General features: G+C 36.1%; 1 protein-coding gene and 1 long non-coding RNA gene across 2 annotated transcripts in view; one reads left to right on the top strand and one right to left on the bottom strand.

The window, feature by feature from the left end:
- The window catches only part of LOC147913563 (uncharacterized), a 43,195-nt gene that overhangs the window by 3,219 nt on the left and 18,054 nt on the right, over positions 1 to 21,922 (bottom strand). The window lies entirely within an intron of this gene.
- Positions 1 to 21,922, top strand: part of GSPT1 (G1 to S phase transition 1) — a 31,009-nt gene that overhangs the window by 5,718 nt on the left and 3,369 nt on the right. Inside the window, exons 2-12 of the mRNA XM_004438062.2 lie at positions 7,758 to 7,802; positions 7,921 to 7,962; positions 8,724 to 8,951; positions 10,326 to 10,359; positions 12,797 to 12,874; positions 14,032 to 14,212; positions 14,839 to 14,993; positions 15,164 to 15,304; positions 16,353 to 16,446; positions 17,321 to 17,401; positions 21,535 to 21,708. Of these exons, the coding sequence (XP_004438119.2) occupies positions 7,758 to 7,802; positions 7,921 to 7,962; positions 8,724 to 8,951; positions 10,326 to 10,359; positions 12,797 to 12,874; positions 14,032 to 14,212; positions 14,839 to 14,993; positions 15,164 to 15,304; positions 16,353 to 16,446; positions 17,321 to 17,401; positions 21,535 to 21,708 (1,253 nt within the window). The remainder of the gene's footprint in view (positions 1 to 7,757; positions 7,803 to 7,920; positions 7,963 to 8,723; positions 8,952 to 10,325; positions 10,360 to 12,796; positions 12,875 to 14,031; positions 14,213 to 14,838; positions 14,994 to 15,163; positions 15,305 to 16,352; positions 16,447 to 17,320; positions 17,402 to 21,534; positions 21,709 to 21,922) is intronic.

Here is a 21,922-nt window from a genome sequence, read left to right as displayed (position 1 = left end):
AGTCTTGTCACCCTAATCATAAAACTAAAGATCTCTCTATTTCCTAAAAAAGTGTTCTGTGTGAAAACCTTAAGATTTTTTTTTAGTTGAGATATAATTCACATATAAAATTCACCCTTCTTGTGTTTCTATTATTTTATTTAATATAGAATATTTTTGCTAGGAATTTGCTAGAGTAGAGCATCGGTTATCTTTTTACACTACTTGTTGTCTCTTTCATATAAACAGCAGTGAGCTACTGTGATTCTGGCTAGTGTATCTGTTGGGCATGTTAATTTAGAATTTCATCATTCTAGTCACAGTTCTTAAAAATCTTTGGGAAGCAAGAATTTGGCCACTAGTTGAAGGTTCTTGCTTGTTCTGAGGTCCTCAGACTCCTTTTTTAGCTGTCAATTGTTGATTCATACCAAAGCTTCTTAAAAGTTTTGTCCTTGTTTTCAATAGATTTTAACAAAGCATGGCTGGGTTACAGATGTCCTTAGTTTTTTCATAAATGGCTTTGTTCTAAGGAAACCTGGTTGTTACAGTATTCCAAGTTTTACCAGTTCTCCATCATAATTCTACTTTCTAGGTGAGAGAAACACTTAGTAAAGATTTTTTGAGCATCTTTCACTAGCCTAACCTAAGAGCAGTAACACCAATTCCAAACCACATTCCAACTAGGTAATTGTATGTCACTTCCCTTGGAACAGACAAAAAGTGCATACCTTAGAATGTCATTGGGCAATTTCCTGGTTGACTCTTTCTATAGAACTCCCGTGGGATACCATACTACTAGGCGTGGGATACCATACTACTAGGCGGTCTCTGTCCATCTCTTTTGGGTGGTTGACTTTGGTTGCAGAGGGGTGTTTTTCTCTTATCTTTATACCTTATTGGGGCTGTCTGAAATGGGTTTGGTTTATGTGTTTTAAATATACCTCAAATTGTTTTTGAAGTAGATGGGATATAAATCATAAATAAGACTATCTTTTTTAGGGTTGTTTGAAAAATATAGTGGAACTTGAGTTACTCTACAGAAGGTCTAATCAGGTTGATATTGGCATTGCTTTAGTGACTGAATAAATAGGTTCTAGAATGTTAGGGTTAGAAATGACCTTAGCAGTAATGCAGTCTCCTCATTTTTGAATAAAGAAACTGGAGCCTGGAGATGCTAAGTGAATGCCTAAGGTCACTCACAGATTTAATGACACAGTTGAGTCTAGAATCCAAATTTGCCAACTGCTAGTTTAGTGCTCTCTCTGCCACGCCGTGCTGTTTAATAATAGAAAAAAGGGCATGCCTAGAACTAATTATGACAACCGGCATGATTTTCTGAGAGAGGGGCCCTGGAATTTGCCTTGCATTTTATTCTTAAAAGTTTGTGTAATTATTATGGGGCTTTGAAATGCTTGTTGTAATAATAAATATATTGAGCAGTTACCACATGCTTAACATGCCCTTATCTTCACAACAATCTCTTGAGATATAGATGCTGTTGACCTATTTTACTGAAAAGAAAATTAAGGCTTAGAGAAGCTAAATAACTTAATGCAGTGACTTCCATGAATAAATGGAGGAGGGGATTAGAATCTAGGTCTGATTTCAAAGCTTATTCTAGTCATGGTAACTCTGCTAGTCCTTTCCTTGTGATTTGATATTAAAATATCTTTTTGGCTGAGACATTTTTTCAGAAACTGGGCCGGGCGTTTGTGGACTCTGGCACCGTCTCCACGATCTGTCTCAGTAGTAGCAGAGTAACATTGTCATTAGTAGGCAGTGCTCTAATTTAAAGTAATATTTTGAAATTGCTTCTTCTTAGATTTCAGGAAATGATGTAAAAGACTTTAAGCAGTTCTGATCACCACAGTCTACATTGTGCCTTTTCACTTTTAGAGTTTTAGGTAATTAAGGCAAAATCACGGACACTTGTATTTGTTCTGTGGGCTTTTCTTTTCTTTTTTTTTTTGTGAGGAAGATCCGCCCTGAGCTAACATCCAATGCCAATCCTCCTCTTTTTTTTTTTTTTTTTTTTTTTTTGCTGAGCAAGACTGGCCCTGGGCTAACATCTGTGCCCATCTTCCTCCACTTTATGTGGGACGCCGCCACAGCATGGCCTGACAAGCGGCACATCGGTGCGCGCCTGAGATCCAAACCCGGGCCGCCAGCAGCGGAGTGTGCGCACTTAACTGTTATGCCACGGGGCCGGCCCCTGTGGGCTTTTCTTTCTGACATCTGCCTTTATTATTTTCCAGTATTGTCTCTGGGAGAAAAATACTTCAGTGTGCAATTTTGGTGAGACTATACGGTCACCTGAGTGCTAGAAAATTTTTAGTTCTTTACTCAAGCTGTTCTTTAACATCTGTTGAATACTGTTTCTCTACTCCCTTCTTAGAAATTGGCACATATGAAATTGTTTTTACTGTATGGAATCCTAATGAAAATGTAGTAAAGGTGTAGATAGATGCCAGGGATTAGTGAGAAAAGTGAAGTGATAAGACTGCAAGAAACTAGTGACCTATGAAAATCAAAAGAAAACTGCTGAAGTTAATTCAGTAAAAATCAAGTGTATATTTATTCCCTACAGTGCACTGTGCCAACCTGTAGAGATTACAAGCATAGAGAAACAAAGTCTCCATATTTCAGAAAACCACAGTCATTCTGGAAGTCCGTAATCTCCTAGGGAACAAGAACTAAGATATGTGTGTGGGTGTACCTACGATTGAATACTAGGGTCCTATCCTAGAGGAGTTCAGAAGAGAGATCATTAGCACTTCAGGGTGGTAGGGTGGATAGGGAGTGGGAAAAAGGTGGAAAATCAGGTATGGCAAGTTTGTACTACAATTGAGGAGAATTCTTAAGAGGAGCGAGAACTGTGCACATGTCGCCATTTAAATTAATTAAAATTAAATGCAATTTAAACTTCATTTCCTTCGTCACACTAGCCACCTTTCAAGTGCTTAATAGCCACATGTGGCTAGTGACTATCATATCACAGGACAGATATAGAACATTTCCATCAGTGCAGATATTTGTATTGGGCAGAATTTTGTCACATTATTTCTCACTTCCATGCAGTAGAAGACACTTGTGACTTCTGTGACAGCACCGAAGTATTTATTTTTTCCTTTAATGAACACACCATTTAGCTAACAGGGCTAAGAAATTTTAGTTAGGATGGCTATTTTGAATATATCTAAAGCAGTACAAATTTAAATTGTTGATTTATGGAATATATGGATTAAGCACTTTTCAAGAATTGACCAGACATTTGTGTTTAAAACCTGTAGCTTGAATTAAACATGGCTTTCATTACCTACCACGTGTGTGGCCTTGACTGACTTGTGCTGTACTTATGAACTGGCAAGGTAGGCGTCTCCACGTTGAAGTCCTTTGATATGTGATCAAATCTTTTTTAAAATTTGTATATTCTTTTTGAAAATTGAGGTGAAATCCATATAACATAGAATTAACCGTTTTAAAGTGAACAATTCAGTGGCATTTTAGTGCATTCACAGTGTTGTACAACTACCTCCTCTATCTAGTTCCAAAACATTTCTGTCACTCCAAATGGAAACCTGTACCCATTAAGCAGTTACTTCCCATTCCCCTTTCCTCCTAGCTTCTGCCATTCACCAGTCTGCTTTCTGTCTCTATGGATTTACCTATTCTGAACATTTAATGTAAGTGGAATTGTACACCATGTGACCTTTTGTGTCTGTCTTATTTCACCATGATCAAATTTTAACTAACAATTTTTTTTTCTTTTTTTTTGCTGAGGAAGATTCACCCTGAGCTAACATCCATTGCCAGTCTTCCTCTGTTTTTATATGGGTCACCGCCACAGCATGGCTGCCAACGAGTGGTGCAGGTCTATGCTCGGGATCTGAACCCGTGAATCTGGGCCGAGGCGGAGTGCACCAAACTTAACCGCTATGCCATGGGGCCAGCCCCTTAACTGACAGTTTTAAGATCCAGATTATCATCTGTGTTAAACTACAGTCAGTACTATTGCCTGACTGTCTTCTGGTAAAATCTTTTCACTTCTTGTTTTAAAATTTGTGGTAATATACCTAGTATCACAGCCAGTTCATTAATCTTCCTTTATCAGAAACTATAGTACTGGTTTCTCCTTTTAATTTGGGGTATGGTAGTTTTATTCACTAGTACACTCTGATGGCTTTCTCATTTAATTAGAATTGTTCCTTTTTTGAATACTTGATAAGGGCACATTTCTGAACATGGAGATACCATTGGAAGATATGAAGCTGTAGTTGCATTCCTCAGGAGGATTACTAACTTCTTCACTAGCAGATGTGAACTGTGCAGGACTTGAGAAGTCAAGCCCTAATTGTCATCTGTTTGCCAACCATGAACAATGATTTGGAGTTTAGTAGAATTCTAAGCCCAGGCTAATGAGCAGCCAGTAAGATCTGGCTGTGATAAGCATTATGAATAAGGCCAGAGTAGAATGAACGAGAAAGGGTTGCATGTGCCTGTGTGAAGACTAGGTACAACTATATTGAGAAATTTAAGTTTAAAGAACATCTTGCTGTATCTGTGATTTTTCTGGCTCATTATTCCAAAAACATCAGTTCAGAAATGTTGCTAGCATTGCCAGTGGGTTTATAATGAGATCCATGGTCTGAATGCATGGAAAGCTTTTTTCCATTGTGGGGAAACTATGGTCAACTTCTTATTTGGGGCCCTTTAACATCATTACGTGTATATTAAACACTTATTTGCTTTTGGTACTTGACTCTATCTCTGCCTCTGTAAGCTTTACAGACTTAAGACAAACATAAATGTACGATGTTTTGAAAAATAAAACCATGAACAGATTTTCATTCTGCTGCATTATGCAGCCATGGAGGTGGTCTCATGACTGCTGTCACTGTCCTGAGAAGTGCCTTACAACCTTATGCATGTATTGCACATTTGTAAATCTAAGAGATGGTTCTAGAACTAGGTGGTCGGGTGTATTTACTATTGGGTTTTGAAAAACTCGGTTGTAGTTTGGGATCTCTTATTAATGATAAGATGATGGGAGAGCCCACCATATCAGTCGTCTCAGTCTTTCTCCTGCCTTAAAATACTTGTATATCATCACTTGCTCAGTTTACTTTTACTGAGGGATTTTCAACAGGGGCCGTTTGAGGAAGGGCAAGATGGCACTGTATAACTTGGAAAAGCCCAGTGAGTCTGATAGGTCTGAATGTTAGATGGTAGTGATTACAGTCATCTATTTCACAGGGTTTTGGGGGAATTAAATGAGATAGCAGTCAGCACATAAGGCTCAATAGAAATTAGTTGGAGTTAGGGTAATTTGCCACCCCACCTCCACCTCCAGCACGGTGTGGATTTGTGAGTGCTTCATATCCCTGTCTGGCCTACAATAGATACTCAGTACAAATTAGATGATACAATGGAGTTGATACTCAGTACATGTTAGGGGTAGGGTGGAGACCCATTTGTTGGATACCTGCTTGGTGCCAGGAGTTATGTAATTGACACTAAACAAATGTATTCTCTCATTTAATCCTCTCAGCAGTCCTGACAGGCAATGGCATGTCATTTCAATAATTTCAGTGAAATAATTGTATTTCACGACTTGTGACAAGCCAGGATTTAAAGCCAGGAGTCAGCTCAGTTCTAGCCCTATGCTGCGTCTTCCATCCCTAGGGTGGCGTATGAACTTGATTCACTTAGTACTGCCTGGCTTTCTCTGAAAATTGAGTAATTTTTCCTTACTTTACCTATAAATTTTTCTTTGAAATAGGAAAAAAAGAAAAAGTTAATCTATATTATGTTTGAAGTACAACTCCTTTACCTTCCAAACTAGTTTAAGTGATTTTTTCCCATTTCAGTTAATATCCTGCTAATCCCATAGGTTAGGGTTGTCTTAGACCTTTCATTCTACCTTCCTAGGAACACCTGTCAGATGTTGCCTCTATTAGCTGTGCCCTTCCCTTTCCTCTCTAGTTGTGCTGCTCAGTTGTCCTAATGGCGTACCTTCTTGTAGTAGTAATGTTGGTCTTTCTTTTTTTTTTTTATATTTTATTTTATTTATTTATTTATTTTATTTTTTTCCCCAAAGCCCCAGTAGATAGTTGTATGTCATAGCTGCACATCCTTCTAGTTGCTGTATGTGGGACGCAGCCTCAGCATGGCCAGACAAGCGGTGCATCGGTGCGCGCCCAGGATCCGAACCCGGGCCGCCAGCAGCGGAGCGCGCGCACTTAACCGCTAAGCCACGGGGCCGGCCCGAATGTTGGTCTTTCTGCCTGTAGAGTCTTTCCCTCTCCAGTTCATCTACATAATACCATAGAATGATCTTTCTAAGTGACACTTGGCATGTCACTTCTCTCTTCAAAAAAACTTGGTTGCCCTTTACCTTTCGGGGACAGGAAATTACTTTCATCAATGCTTCATGTTATTGAAGATTGGGGCCAAAACTTTTTCTTGACTTTATAAGTGTTAATACTTCTGGGCAGTGATTTTAAATATGAGTTTTTGTGGGTTATTAATTCATTATTCTCTATTACTTGGTGTGCAGGATTCATATGACTTCAAATTCTTTGTCTTTTTGCATCTTGGAGACTCTTTCATATTGGAGTATCATTTAGGTTTATCAGACGTACGAAATAAACTTACATATTTGGGAATCAGTATATATTTCTCATACATCTCTTCCAGTGATGTCATAAGTACATTTGTGGTGTGACAACTGTGGAAACTGGATTGTTGCTTGATCTTAGAATTCTAGTATAGGACAACACTGGCATCATTCTAATCACCTTTTCTGAGATGTTGAAGGGACCTATGTGCATTTCAGGGACTTTATATGAGTGTCCTTTTTATTTTATTGGTATAAAATAGAATTTATTCAAGGATCTTAATAAATATGTATGATTATAAAATCTTAAAGGGGGCTAATCCTAGCGTTCTTGGGCTAGAGCTGCCGAGAATCTAGAGAAGTACAGACTATTTGTTGAGCAAAATCTTAGTAATTTAATCTGCGCTGGGCTATAGGTTACTTTTATAATATCTGTGAGGGAAAAATCTATAAAGCAAATTAAGAGAATAAGCATGCTTTTATGAATACATTTCAGTACTGAAAATGTTTTTAAAATTGGCTGTAATTGATAGATTTTTAAAATAGGTTAAACAGAGACTTTTTTTTTTTTTTTTTTTTTTGCTGAGGAAGATTCGCCCTGAGCTAACACTGTTGCCAATCTTCCTCTTTTTGTATGTGAGCCGCCAGCACAGCATGGCCACTGACAGACGAGTGGTGTGGATCTGCGCCCGGGAACGAAACCCAGGCTGCCGAAGCATAGCACGTCAAACTTAACCAGTAGTCCACCCGGGCTGGCCCTAACAGAGACTTCTAATTTGAAAACCTGAGTTAGTTGCCATTAGTCTGAATTATGGAGGTTTTTGTTATGTTACTGAATTTCTGTTTTTGCTGTATTTTAAAAAATAAGTAAGGGCCGGCCCTGTGGCTTGGTGGTTAAGTGCGCACGCTGCGATGCTGGCGGCCCGGGTTCGGATCCCGGGTGCGCATCGAGGCACCACTTCTCTGTCCATCCTGAGGCCGAGTCCCACATACAGCAACTAGAAGGGTGTGCAGCTGTGACATACAACTATCTACTGGGGCTTTGGGGGCAAAAAAATAAATAAAAAATCTTTAAAAAAAATAAAAAATAAATAAAAATAAAAAATAAGTAAAATGGATATATGGGTCTCAATTTTTAATAGAACTTATTTCTATTAAACAGCACCTGTGGAACCTTCTCAAGAGGAACAATCATTGTTGTGTGAAGGTAAATTTCTATGATGTGACTCTTTGAATATCTAATTGAGAAAACATTAAGTTGTCTATGGTGTGTAAAGCTAGATATTGTTTTGTAAATATATATTATATCTCAATTTCTTGTCTAGGTTCAAATTCAGCTGTTAGCATGGAACTTTCAGAACCTGTTGGTAAGAAAATTTCTGACCATATTAATACAGTAATATGAAACTCTTGCACTCTCAAGATTTAAGGTACAAATGTAAGTGTTATGATTATTGTAATGCCTACATTTAAAACTGACATTGAGTCTTTGCTATTAGGATTTAGAAAGCAGAACTAATTGGGCACTCACACAGCCATGATAAATTTAGTGATTGCAAATATAAAAGAATTGAGTGGAGGAATGCTCAAGTCAGTTTAAATAGTTGTACTTGTTCCATTTACTTTGTAAAAAATTTCCTTCCTTTTTGTAACTTTCTTACTCTTAAGGGTTTCATATTCCCAAGGTGATTAATAAAGTTGATGCCAAAGTTATATTACTTGCAGAGGAAAAAGAAAAGATCTCCTAAATCCTTTTACGTTTTTCCTGGGTTCTGATTTTAAACTTGCCATTTTTTCCCATCAGGGCATCTTGACACTGGAATAACTGGGCTATTAGGAATGTTAGCTCTCCTGTTCACATTTTGTTTGTCCTTATGAAAATGAAGCTTCGTTAAAATAGCAATCTCTCATAGTCTCTGAGTCAGAGTTCTGACGTCAGCACTGAGGCCAGCTCGAAAGCTATTATCCATTTCTGTTATGAAAGAGATTTTCTTGCATATGTGTCACTAGATATTAGGAAATTGAACTAAATATGCAAAAGTTCTATTTGTTGTTTGCAAGCATCTGTGTTTTAAGGTATAGATTATAAATCTTTTTCAGAATACTAAGTTAAAATGTCTTATTTCAGTAGAAAATGGGGAGACAGAAATGTCCCCAGAAGAATCATGGGAGCACAAAGAAGAAATAAGTGAAACAGAGCCAGGGGGTGGTTCCTTGGGAGATGGAAGGCCTCCAGAAGAAAGTCCCCAAGAAATGATGGAGGAGGAAGAGGAAATACCAAAACCTAAATCTGTGGTTGCACCGCCAGGTGCTCCTAAAAAAGAACATGTAAATGTAGTATTCATTGGGCATGTAGGTAAGTTGCACTCAGCAATGATAAGAAATGACCAAAGTTATTTGATACATCAAACATAGAACATCTTATTTAGCTACTTGAAGATGTTTAGTGAAACTGAACTGAATTAATCTAAAATGTCTTGATTTTTAACTCGACAGATATTTTAGCTGGCAAAAAATTGCCAGCACTTTGTTCTTCAAGGTTGGCCAGACTAACAATTTTGTAATGGCATGGAAGCTGGAAGAAAATAAGCTTCAGTATATATGTATGTAATGTATAATCGGTCTACAGACCACTGATGATGGCTCAGTGTATTATGACATCTATTTTTTTTTTTTTCTTTTCTGTGAGGAAGATCAGCCCTGAGCTAACATCCATGCTAATCCTCCTCTTTTTGCTGAGGAAGACTGGCTCTGAGCTAACATCTATTGCCAATCCTCCTCCTTTTTTCCCAAAGCCCCAGTAGATAGTTGTATGTCATAGTTGCACATCCCTCTAGTTGCTGTATGTGGGACACGGCCTCAGCATGGCCGGAGAAGCGGTGCGTCGGTGCACGCCTGGGATCTGAACCTGGGCCGCCAGTAGCGGAGCACGCGCACTTAACCGCTAAGCCACGGGGCCGGCCCCTGACATCTATTAATATCCTAGGAAACGTACTTTTTTTTTTGCATGAACTTCAGCTAATTTGTTAATTTTATGAGATTAACCTTACTAGGTTGTTTAATTTTGTGTGACATAAGAAATTAATAATTTGGAGTAACTTCTGGATGCTTGTCAGGTTGCTGGCTTAACGCACACACAAAAAAACAAAACAAAACCTTGTTTAATTTACTCAGATATTCTCTGACCATCTGACTTATCCCCAAAATGGTGAGAAGAAAATATAGAATTATGTGTCCTTTTTTTCTTCCCTTTATCTCTGCCTTCCCTTGAATATAATGATACACCATTCTATTTGTTTAGTAGCAAGAACTTCTTTGAAATTTATAAAGGAACACCTATATTTGTTAAAAGAAAGGCAGACTACCTAAATGTAGTTTACAGCTCTTTGGCTACTCTTGTTTTCCTCTGAGGCTCCCCTTGGGTAATTTATATTCTGTTGCTGCTGTGCTCTTAGCTGTAGGTCTGTTCAAAAATATTTTTTTTCTTTATCAGTAAAGTAATTCTGAGTCATTATTGAGCTGCAAGGGGTCTTTGCAGCTTCATGTTCCAAGGGAGAGGGTACCTAACCAGGGCTTATGCCCCAAATTCCTATCATTTCATTTGCTTTTCCAAGATGTAATATATGCTAAATGATACCTTTAGTTGTGTTAGTGAATATAGCAGTTGGTGTTTTTGGGTTTTTTTTTATACTTATAGTTTGCATATTATTGATGATGATGTTACTTTTAGATGCTGGCAAGTCAACCATTGGAGGACAAATAATGTAAGTCTGTATTTTTTGTTAAATAATAGAGTTAACTTGATAGAATGATTTTCGGGCATTGTAAACATTGATATAGTCATACAGAGGAGATAGAACAGGTCACCCCAAGTGAAGAAAAATTAATAATAAAATGACATGACCTTTAGGGAAGACTGATGTTAAGAAGTAATTTTTGCACTGTGATCATTTTTAGTATTTTCTGATGGATTTTAGGCTTTCCCTAAAATTCTTTTGTTATTGCTGTCAGACTCATAGAATATTAAATGTATTTCTGAAAGCTGTCGTTTAATTTTTTTTTTTTTTTTTGATAAAAACTAATATAGAACCCTAGATTATAGGAAATCTTAGTCTGTTTGAATAGAATTTTCTTGGGAATAATGAAAACCAGATCTTGAATCTGGTGCATGGGGGGAGCTAGTTTTTCCTCCTTCATCAGCTCCTTAAATTTATGTGGATTCAATCAAAGACAGGTACTCTGGATAACATGCTAAGATAATTTTTTATCATATATAAAAGCTATTTAGGTATGAAAACACCATGGTTGAACTTCAGTGATGTATTCTAGTATTAAAAAGTCTTTTTTTTTTTTTTTTTTTTGTGAGGAAGATCAGCCTTGAGCTAACATCCATGCCAATCCTCCTCTTTTTGCTGAGGAAGACCGGCCCTGAGCTAACATCTATTGCCAATCCTCCTCCTTTTTTCCCTTTTTCTCCCCCAAGCCCCAGTAGGTAGTTGTATGTCATAGTTGCACATCCTTCTAGTTGCTGTATGTGGGACGCGGCCTCAGCATGGCTGGAGAAGTGGTGTGTCGGTGTGCGCCTGGGATCCAAATCCTGGGCCACCAGTAGCAGAGTGCGCCACTTAACCGCCAAGCCACAGGGCCGGACCCTGTAAAAAATCTTTTTAATTAAAAAATCTTACATTTTTAATCCCTCCTAAATTTAGACCCATTTCTTTAAACTATATCATCAGAGGATCTAGAGGGATCTTGCCTTGTTAAGTAATCTTAGTTGGTAATCTTGCCAGTTATTGCTGAAAATTTCCACAAGAGCCCCTAAAACAGGCTCTTGAACAGGAATCCTTAACTAAGGCTCTATGGATGGACATGTCGGGCCCATTTGATGTTGTGTTTTAGGAAAATGTATATTTTTTGCTTAATGGGCTATAATTTTCATTGGCATTTCACTGGGATTCTACACTGATGGTTAGAAGCATGCACTATAGATGACTGTAGAGAACACATAGAGATGAAAGCTAGAACAGGAAGGCTTTGATTTGAGTTGAGTCAAGGGAAGCAGTTAGATATCACCAAGGAATTATTTTAAAATTATAATCTCACTTTGACAGATGATATTTTTATTTTTTAATAATTTTTATTTATTCATTTTTCCCCCAAAGCCCAAGTAGATAGTTGTACGCCATAGTTGCACATCCTTCTAGTTGCTGCATATGGGACGAGGCCTCAGCATGGCCAGACAAGTGGTGCGTCGGTGCGCGCCTGGGATCCGAACCCGGGCCGCCAGCAGCGGAGCGCGTGCACTTAACCGCTAAGCCACGGGGCCGGCCCGACAGATGATATTTTTAAAATGTTAAATATTGAAATGTATTAGTAAGACTTAATTGCCTAGACAACATTGTTGGAATTATTTTCTTTTATGTAGTATTTACATTTGCTTTTTTAAAAAGCTTTTATTCTGAAATAATTCAGACTTACAGAAAGGTTGCAAAAATAGTACAGAGAGTTCCCATATTCGTTTCATTCAGCCTACTGCAATGTTAACGTATTAAGTAACCATAGTACAGTCATCAAAACTAGGAAGTTAACATTGGAACACTACCGTTAACTAAACCATAGATCTTATTTGAATTCCACCAGTTTTTCCACTAATGTCATTTCTCTATTCTAGAATTCCACATTGCATTTAGTTAGTTACATCTCCTTAGTCTCCTTCTACTTGTGACATTTCCTCAGTCTTATCTTTTATGACCTTCATAATTTGAAGAGTGCTATTCCGTTATTTTATAGGATGTTCTTCAGTTTGGGTTTGACTGATGTTTTTCACAATTAGATTGAGGTTATGTATTTGGGGCAAGAATATCACCGAGGATAGTTTGTGCTCTTATCAGAGCATCCTGTCAGGGAGTACATGATGTCAATATTCAATATGTTTTATTTATTACTGGTGATAATAGCCATGATTACTTAGTTAAGGTCTGCCAGGATTCTCCACTGTAAAGTTATTATTTTTTCCTTTATCTCGGGGGAGATAATTTGAGACTATGTAAATATCTTTTCCACTGAAACTTACCATGATTTCTGCATCCACTACTTTTTTGGAGTTGAAATTCTTCTCCAGAGCTTTAAAGGTTTCCTAACTTCACTGAATAATTTGTGAGTAATTAAGTGTTTACTTCTTTTTTCTTTAAACGTTTTCAGGTATTTGACTGGAATGGTTGACAAAAGGACACTTGAGAAATATGAAAGAGAAGCTAAAGAAAAAAACAGAGAAACTTGGTATAGTAACCTTTGATGACGCTATAAATTACTTCTAAGGAGACACTACCTACTTCATGCTTTTGTAGTCTACTAAGATATAAGTTCATAAGGTCTAAAATGGTGTCATAACAAAGGAAAAGTTTCCCTTCCCCTCATACTACACAGTAGATCAGTTCCTGATGCCTTCATAACTTACACAGAGAAAATTTAGAAACATCCAAACATCCAGTTATACGAGACTTGATAAGTTATAAACCATCCATTTAGTTGGGCCATTACCTAACCACTGAAAAATTGCATTCATAGAATTTATAATAACCAGGAATAGAATTTATGTTAACAGTGGAATTTGGGGAGAAAGCAGGAAATACAATAGTACTTAGGATATGATCATTAACTATGTAAATAAAGACTGGAAAGAAGAAAGAATGGATGGTGGTTGCCTTTCAGTGGTGAGATAAAGGGTCAACTCTTTTCTTCTGTCTAACCTTACTTATTACTTTTATTTTTTAAAAGTTAACAAGTTTTATCTGAATGGGACATTGATGGTCTTTTTTTTTTTAGTTGTATTCCTCTGTATTAAGGGAAAAACATTCTAATCAATGTTATACTAAAAGAATGGATTACATACTATGAAATACAGATGGTGAAGTAATCTAAATTAATGCCTACTATTAGAGATAATTTGAACTTAATATAAATAATTTTTATATGGCAAAGAAATATTGAAATAATTTTTAGCAAGTAACCATTGCTCCCAAATGGCAGCTTAGTGGCCTTCACTTTTCAAAAATATCCTTAGCCATTATTTGTATTATATTTTGTGCCAAATGATTATAAAAATGAAATATAAAGTAACTTATTACTTAACTCATGGTGATATTGGCATTGGTACTAAGTAGTCTTTCTGTATATGTTGTCAGCTTGTTTTCATAAATAATGTTTGCTTATAGAAATATATAATTGTGATATATGTAAAATCTCCAAGTGTTTGAGTCACAATAATACCAGTTTTATTCTCTTAATTTTCATTTCCACCCAGTCCTGTTCATGACTTAAATGTTGTATGCTGGACATAAAGCTGGATGTTATCAATAACACCTTTCATGGTAGAAGAAAATCTTAAAAACTATCATGTTCTTATCAGTATTATTCTTATTTTAACATTATTTCAGGTACTTGTCTTGGGCCTTAGACACAAATCAAGAAGAACGAGACAAGGGTAAGACAGTAGAAGTGGGTCGTGCCTATTTTGAAACAGAAAAGAAGCATTTCACAATTCTAGATGCCCCTGGCCACAAGAGTTTTGTCCCAAATATGATTGGTGGTGCTTCTCAAGCTGATTTGGCTGTCTTGGTAAGAAAAACATTTCCAATTCACCTGTGTATTTGTTAGCAGTTCCACTTAAATTTTAAATATTTGAATTTACCTTCTAAAAGCTAGACTCTTAGGTTTCAGTGAACTATAGTATACACAGTCGTAATGTTCACTTTCATCTCACTAATCTGCTCAAGAAATCTTTATAATTTGATTTACTTATGAAAATAGGTTTCAGCTTTTCTCTCCCCTTGAATCCTCTATTAATGTGTCAGATCTTAGTGTCCACTAAATTCCAAGCCTAGTCCATTTTGTACCCACTAAATGCACTGTGGGTACAAAAATGAATAAGAAATGATCTGTTTTCTTAAGGCCTTCAGTCATTTTGCGTTTTTGTTTTGGTCAATGTACTGACAGTAAATCACATACATGTTTGAATTGTAGCATATAAAGGTATAGTAGAGTTTGGAAAATGGGAGATCAGCAGAAACATTTAACAAAATCTTAAACCATTTAAACATTGTGATGTTCGAAAGCATGTATGTTATAACTCATTTGCTTCTATTTTCTTGCAAAAAGTGGATAAAACTGAAACGAAAGATGTTTTACTGCTAGAATGGCATACGAGAATGTGTAAGAATAAACTATTTGATTTCTTGGAATAGGTAATCTCTGCCAGGAAAGGAGAATTTGAAACTGGATTTGAAAAAGGAGGACAGACAAGAGAGCATGCAATGTTGGCAAAAACAGCAGGTGTAAAACACTTAATTGTGCTTATCAATAAGATGGATGATCCAACGGTAAATTGGAGCAATGAGAGGTAAGCTTAGATGTCTTACTATATTTTATAGACATGTTAATGAAATAAAGGATGGTTTTGTTACTATATGCTTTTTTCTCCTGGGGTTTTTCTAACTCTTAATTTTTTTAATGAAGCTAGAGTTCAGTTGCTTTACATTATAATTGAGTTATTTATATAAATATTCATAGATATGAAGAATGTAAAGAGAAACTGGTGCCATTTTTGAAAAAAGTTGGCTTCAATCCCAAAAAGGATATTCACTTTATGCCCTGCTCAGGACTGACTGGAGCAAATCTTAAAGAGCAGTCCGACTTCTGTCCTTGGTACATGTAAGTGACCTTTTCTTCCTTTGAAAAAAAGTTTATGTTTTAATAAGTAATTTAAGAAATATTGACTTTAACCTTGGCATTAAAAATACCATGGCCATTGCCCATGTTTTAATTGGGTTGTCTTTTTGTTGTTGAGTTGTAAGAGTTCTTTATGCACTGGATACAAGCCGCTTATCAGATACATGATGTGCAGATATTTTCCCCCATTCTGTGGGTTATCTTCACTTTCTTAATGGTATCCTTTGAAGCACAAAAGGTTTTAATTTTGATGAAGTCCAGTTTATTTTTTCTTTTGTTGATTGTGCTTTTGGGGTCATACCAAGGAAAACATTGCCTAGTCTAGTCATGAAGAGTTAGACCTGTTATTTTCTTCTAAGCTTGTTATAATTTTAGCTTTTACATATAGGTGTGTGTTTCATTTTGGGTTAATTTTTTTGTAAGGTAAAGTCTTGATTACTGTAGCTTTGTCAGTTTTCAAATTGGGAAGTGTGAGTCTTTGAATTTTGCCTTTTTTTCCAAGATTGTTTTGGCTGTTCTGGATCTTTTGAATTTCCATATGAACATTAGGATCAGCTTGTCAATTTCTGCGAAAAGGCAGCTGGGATTTTAATAGAGATTGCATTGAATTTGTAGATCAATTTGGGGAGCATTGCTGTCTTGACAATATTAAGTCTCCCAATCCATGTACTGTAGATTTAAAGGGGAAATTAATTTATAGAATCCTGATTTCAGAGCTGGAAAAGTCCATAAAAATTAAGTAATAGAGTGTAGTCATTTTATTACAGTATGTGGGCTATTTGCTATAAAATATTTTCCTAAATTTTAATGAAATAAGTTTATGGGGAAGCTTTTTCATTATATTGAGCTATTTTGTTATATTTTTGGTTTCTGAGGAATATATGAACTGGTTGAATGAGAAGAGTACATGGGTGTAATGAAAATGTTGTCACAACCACGCTTTTTGTATAAAGTTATAGTCGTGCAGCTTGGTAAAATTTTGATATTTATGTTAACTCTCTTTAATGGATATATATTGTTATGTTCTCAGTGGATTACCATTTATTCCATATCTGGATAATTTGCCAAACTTCAATAGATCAGTTGATGGACCAATCAGGCTGCCAATTGTGGATAAATACAAGGTACCTAAAATGTTCTAGAAATTGAGTTTTATGGAAGGTGAAATAATTGTTTTGTTTTAAATTATGAAACAACTTGAATAATTAACAACATAACATAGATGTCTCTTTTTTAATGGCTATATATTATTTCACAGTATAGGTAGACCATAATTTAATCAACCAGCTTAGTTTATTCCAGCTGTTTCCCAGTGAGCCAGTGATCATTTTGTAGAGAGAATCTCATACAAGTAGAACAGCTGAACTCAAAGGATTTGCACATCCAAGTTGATAGATACTGACGAATAGCCTTCCAAAATACTGTGCTAACTGTATTACCGCCAGCAGTATGTGAGTGCTTGTACTACCATAGCTTCACCAACACTGGATGTTAGTCTCTTACAAAAATAAGCTTCATTATTTTTACCTAGATTTTCACCTTGAATTTTTTAAGTTTTGCAGTATCAATATGTAATGTTTTGCCCTCCTTAAATATTTCATTCTTTCATTAGCTCCATACTAAATTTCTTGAACAAGTAGTGTTTTTCCAATTTTATACACGAGGAAACAGGCTCAGATTTTTGAGAGAACCTGAATTCGAACAAACAATTCAGATCTTCAAATGTAAAATTCTGTGCTGTCTCCTGTACCATGCTTTCTTTTTAAATCTTAAGCATACTTATTTATTAATATTATAATTGTACATATGCTTATGACACAAATATTATAGAGTATTTGTTACCTATCCTGTGTTTAAGATTAATCTTAAGCATTCTACCACTTGAGCTAAAGATTTTCTTTATGAGTAAGCCCTGCAGGATTTTACTTTGGGTTTTTGAACTGCTGTAGAGGAGTAATAAAAGTCTGAAACTTGATTTTTTATTTTAAATTTAAACAGGATATGGGCACTGTGGTCCTGGGAAAGCTGGAATCAGGATCTATTTGTAAAGGCCAGCAGCTTGTGATGATGCCAAACAAGGTAAGAATTAGTAATGCTCTTTCTCATTTAGGTTTTCTTTTGAAAATTTGATCAAGGAGCCAGAACTTTTCAAAAGCTTAGGGATTTCCATTAAAAGAAACTTTTTAAATGCAGGATACTGTTTTATTAATGTCAAGTACACAGTTTAATAAAGAATATGTGATGTTCTAGTTATTCAATGACAAATGGGGAAGGGTCAGTAGTAGCACCACATTAGAGCTAAAAGATGCATCATCAAGAGAGCTTCAACTTCATGATTTTACAGGAAGTAAATAGAGATCTGGAGTGGTTAAGTGACTTGCTTCCATTAACACACGGGATTAGTAAGAGAGCCAGGGATGAAAACTCAGGTTTAATCATGATATAATTAGCTTTCAGGTTTTTTTTTTTGTAGTTACATTGGATACTATAAAATACTGTGTCCAAGCTACGCTCCTAATTTGTTTTGAGAGATTTGCCTTTATCATAAATGGGTCTTTTCTTAACTCTTCCTTACCTTATTCTTTAATACCTAATTTCTTGATCTTTGGAGAGGTTTTTGTTAAAATGTGCAAAATCTCCACGAATCATCCTTTGTGTTATTTCTGACTGCTCAATTGCTGATAATTGCAGATGACATGTTACTAAGAAACTGTTACCTGTTTTCCAGAGAGGGTTTCTCTAATAGCTCCAAAAATGTTACTTATGTAGGAAAATGGACCTGAATTATTAGAACCTCCAAATAGAAATTTTGTTAGACTTAAGTGAGAATTTCTTTTTTTTTTTAAAGTTTATTTATTTATTTATCTCCCCAAATCCCCAGTAGATAGTTGTACGTCATAGTTGCACACCTTTCTAGTCGCTGTATGTGGGACTCGGCCTTAGCACGGCTGGAGAAGTGGTGCGTTGGTGCGCGCCTGGGACCCGAACCCAAGCCGCCAGCATCAGAGCGCATGCACTTAACCGCTAAGCCACGGGGCCGGCCCGTTAAGTGAGAATTTCTTTACCATGCTCATTCCAGGCACAGTGAATTAGAAAAGGTATCCGTTGTCAATGTAATGTGTAGGTAGAATTGGCACCTTACAAATTATACTTTGGGATTTCTTGATGCCTTATGCATTGGAGATTAGAGTATCCTATCATAGTATCTTTTCTTAGGTAATTGTTTCTGCAACTTGAAGGTCAGTCACAACTGAATGAATATAATGGTCAGTTTGAATCCTGGCTCAATTTTGTCTGTAGAGCAGTCACAGAAGTAGAGTTTGCTCATAGAGATAGAAGGCAGATTAGTGGTTGCAAGGGGTTGAGGCAGGAAGAACGGGGAGTGACTGCTTAATGGGTACAGGGTTTCATTTTGGGGTGATAAAGATGTTTGGAACTAGATACTGGTGATGGTTTTACAGTGTTGCAAATATGGTAGATGCCACTGAATTGTACAATGTAAAATGGTTTAAAAAGGTAAATTTTATGACTATTTTATCACTATAGAAAGAAAATACAGTTCATGGTAGACAAATGAACTTAGTGCCAGGCTATGGCAATAGGTGAGTGGTCATAATATAGTCATTACAGCTTCTCTGGAAGCTGTCACTTTATACTGATTACCGGGCAGGTCAGTATAGCATGTCCTATAATAGTTGTTAAGCAAGCCTTAAAAACTCACTTCACTTTAGTCCTGCTGAGTCTCAGTGGAACAGATTTAAATATTTTAAAAGATGTAGATGCCAGACTATTTTACATTAAAAAATTAATGGGTAGGCCACCTAGGAAATGGGAGAAAATAATTGTGTATCATAAATCTGATAAAGGGTTAATGTCCAGAATATATCAAGAACTCCTGCAACTCAACAAAAAAAAACCAAACAACCCAACTAAAAACTGAGCAAAGGGCTTAAATAAACATTTCTCTGAAGATGTGCAGATGGCCAACAAGCACATGAAAAGATGCTCCAACATCAGTAATTATTAGGGAAATGCAAATTTTTTTTTTTTTTTTTTTTTATAATTTTGTTTATTTTTCCCCCAAAGCCCCAGTAGATAGTTGTATGTCACAGCTGCACATCCTCTTAGTTGCTGTATGTGGGACGCGGCCCCAGCATGGCCGGAGAAGCAGTGCGTCGGTGCATGCCTGGGACCTGAACCCGGGCCGCCAGCAGTGGAGCGTACGCACTTAATCACTAAGCCACGGGGCTGGCCCCGGGAAATGCAAATTAAAACCACAATGAGGTAACACCTCACACCCATCAGGATGACAGCCTTCAAAAAACCAAAATAATAAATGTTGGCGGGGATGTGAAGAAATTGAAACCCTTGTGTACTGTTGATAGGAATGTACAATTGTGCAGCTGGTGTGGAAAACGTAATGGCGTTTCCTCAAAAAATTTAAAAAATTAAAAATACAATAATATGACTAGCAGTTCCACTTCTGGGTATATACCTGAAGAACCAATGTTCATAGCAGCATTATTTGCAATAACTAAAATGTGTAAGCAACTTATAGTGTCTATTGATGGATAAATGGATAAACCAAATGTGGTATATACATACAATGGAATATTGCAGTCGTGTGTCACTTAACGATGGGGATACGTTCTGAGAAATACGTCGTTTGGTGATTTCATTGTGCGAACACCTTAGAGTATACTTAGACAAACCTAGATGGTATAGCCTACTACACCCCTAGGCTCTAGGGTACTAATCATGTGTGACCACCATTGTATGTGCTGTCCATCATTGACCAAAACATCGTTATGTGGTGCATGACTGTATTCAGCTTAAAAAGGAAGGAAATTTCTGACATATACGACAACACAGATGGAACCTTGAGGGCATTATGCTAAGTGAAATAAGCCAGTCACAAAAAGATAAATAATGTATGATTCCACTTACATGAAGTACTTAGAGTAGACAAAATCCTTAATACCTTTTATAAACTAAGAGAATTTGTTGGTCTCAATCTTAATTTTTGATAACTGTGGATTAACTGAAAGATTAGACTAAATATTGTTTAGCCATAAAAAGCTGTATTTGGGGAGAGAAATTGTTATGCTGGATTATTTGGGGAAAAAGTAGTAAACAATACTTGTTTAGTTTAGTTTGTGTATGGTGGAACTGCTAGTTTCTACCCCTTTATCCCGATATGTAAAGAATTTAGCTAACAAGTATGGCTCTATTTCAGGTCTTGGAATGAATTTTAACAGACAGGTATCAATAAGGTTTAAGTTGCCTTTTGGGAAAGAAAACCATTATGGGGGTGGTAAGCTACTAGGTCTTAGCAAGTGACAATTTGTAGAATTATGGTATGGAATGTGATTCTGGATTCTCCACTGTTTATCTACCATCATGAGATAATTGATATTTTTAAAACATATACCAGAAAACAAAACAACAGCCTTCAAGACAAATTGAACTATCTCCAAGGGCAGAAATGGAGTAAAATAAGGGAATATTTGTGGGTATTTCTTTTAATAATGGAGTTTTTTTCCCCATCTATATGCTCTTTTGAAAAAACTTATTGTGGTAAAAGATAGGTAAAATTTACCATTAGTGACATTTGTACATTCACAATATTGTGCAGCCATCACCACTATCTAGTTTGAGAACATTTTTGTCACTCCCAAAAGGAAACCCTGTACTCATTAACCAGTCAGTATGCTTTTAAAGCTTAATTGTTCAAATAAATTTTGACAAGTTCACTCTTCAGATATTTAGGGATCGATAGGTAATGGAAGCTATGTTTATTAAATCCTAGAATTTAATAATAATAATCACATCTATAAAATAAAAATATAAATGTTTGATTTAATATTTAATTTTGAAAAACTGAAAAAGGCAAATGCTAGTTTATACTGTATTCTATTTGGAAATTATTAGGATGTGAGACTAAAAGATGACAAATTAATATTTTAATTGATAGTTTGTACTTAGAGGATATGATTTTCATTAAGTTGACAGTTTGTACTTATAGGATATGATTTTCATTTAAGTTCATGTCATACAAATGTAATAAAGTTTTATATTCAAATAAGTATTTTGGCTAATCAGCAACCACAGAAAAATGTGACTTACAAGTCTTCAGTGAACAGTCAGATCATTTTACGTTCTGTAATGTAGTGAATGTGTCAGAAAACCTCCAGTCTTGGTTTGTTTTTAAGCACAACGTGGAAGTTCTTGGAATCCTTTCCGATGATGTAGAAACTGATTCTGTAGCCCCAGGTGAAAACCTCAAAATCAGACTGAAAGGAATTGAAGAGGAGGAGATTCTTCCAGGATTCATACTTTGTGATCCTAATAATCTTTGTCATTCTGGACGCACATTTGATGCCCAGGTAAACAGTTATTCTTGGTATCTTAGTGATCTTTACTGTCTGAATGAAATTGGAATTTAAATGCCCTTTGTCCTCATTATTGGTGACATTATTGGACACAACAACCATGATGTCTGTCTCACACACATGAGGTCTTCAAGATGGTACAAGTTCTTACTGGGTAGGTAGTATTCTTTGTTAAGTTCCTTTTGATTTTTGATCTTCTGTTGATAAT

Source organism: Ceratotherium simum, chromosome 26 (assembly GCF_057802395.1).
Source record: "Ceratotherium simum simum isolate JZ-2026a chromosome 26, ASM5780239v1, whole genome shotgun sequence".
In the NCBI taxonomy this organism is placed as follows: domain Eukaryota; kingdom Metazoa; phylum Chordata; class Mammalia; order Perissodactyla; family Rhinocerotidae; genus Ceratotherium; species Ceratotherium simum.
This window is presented reverse-complemented; position numbering and strand designations above follow the sequence as displayed.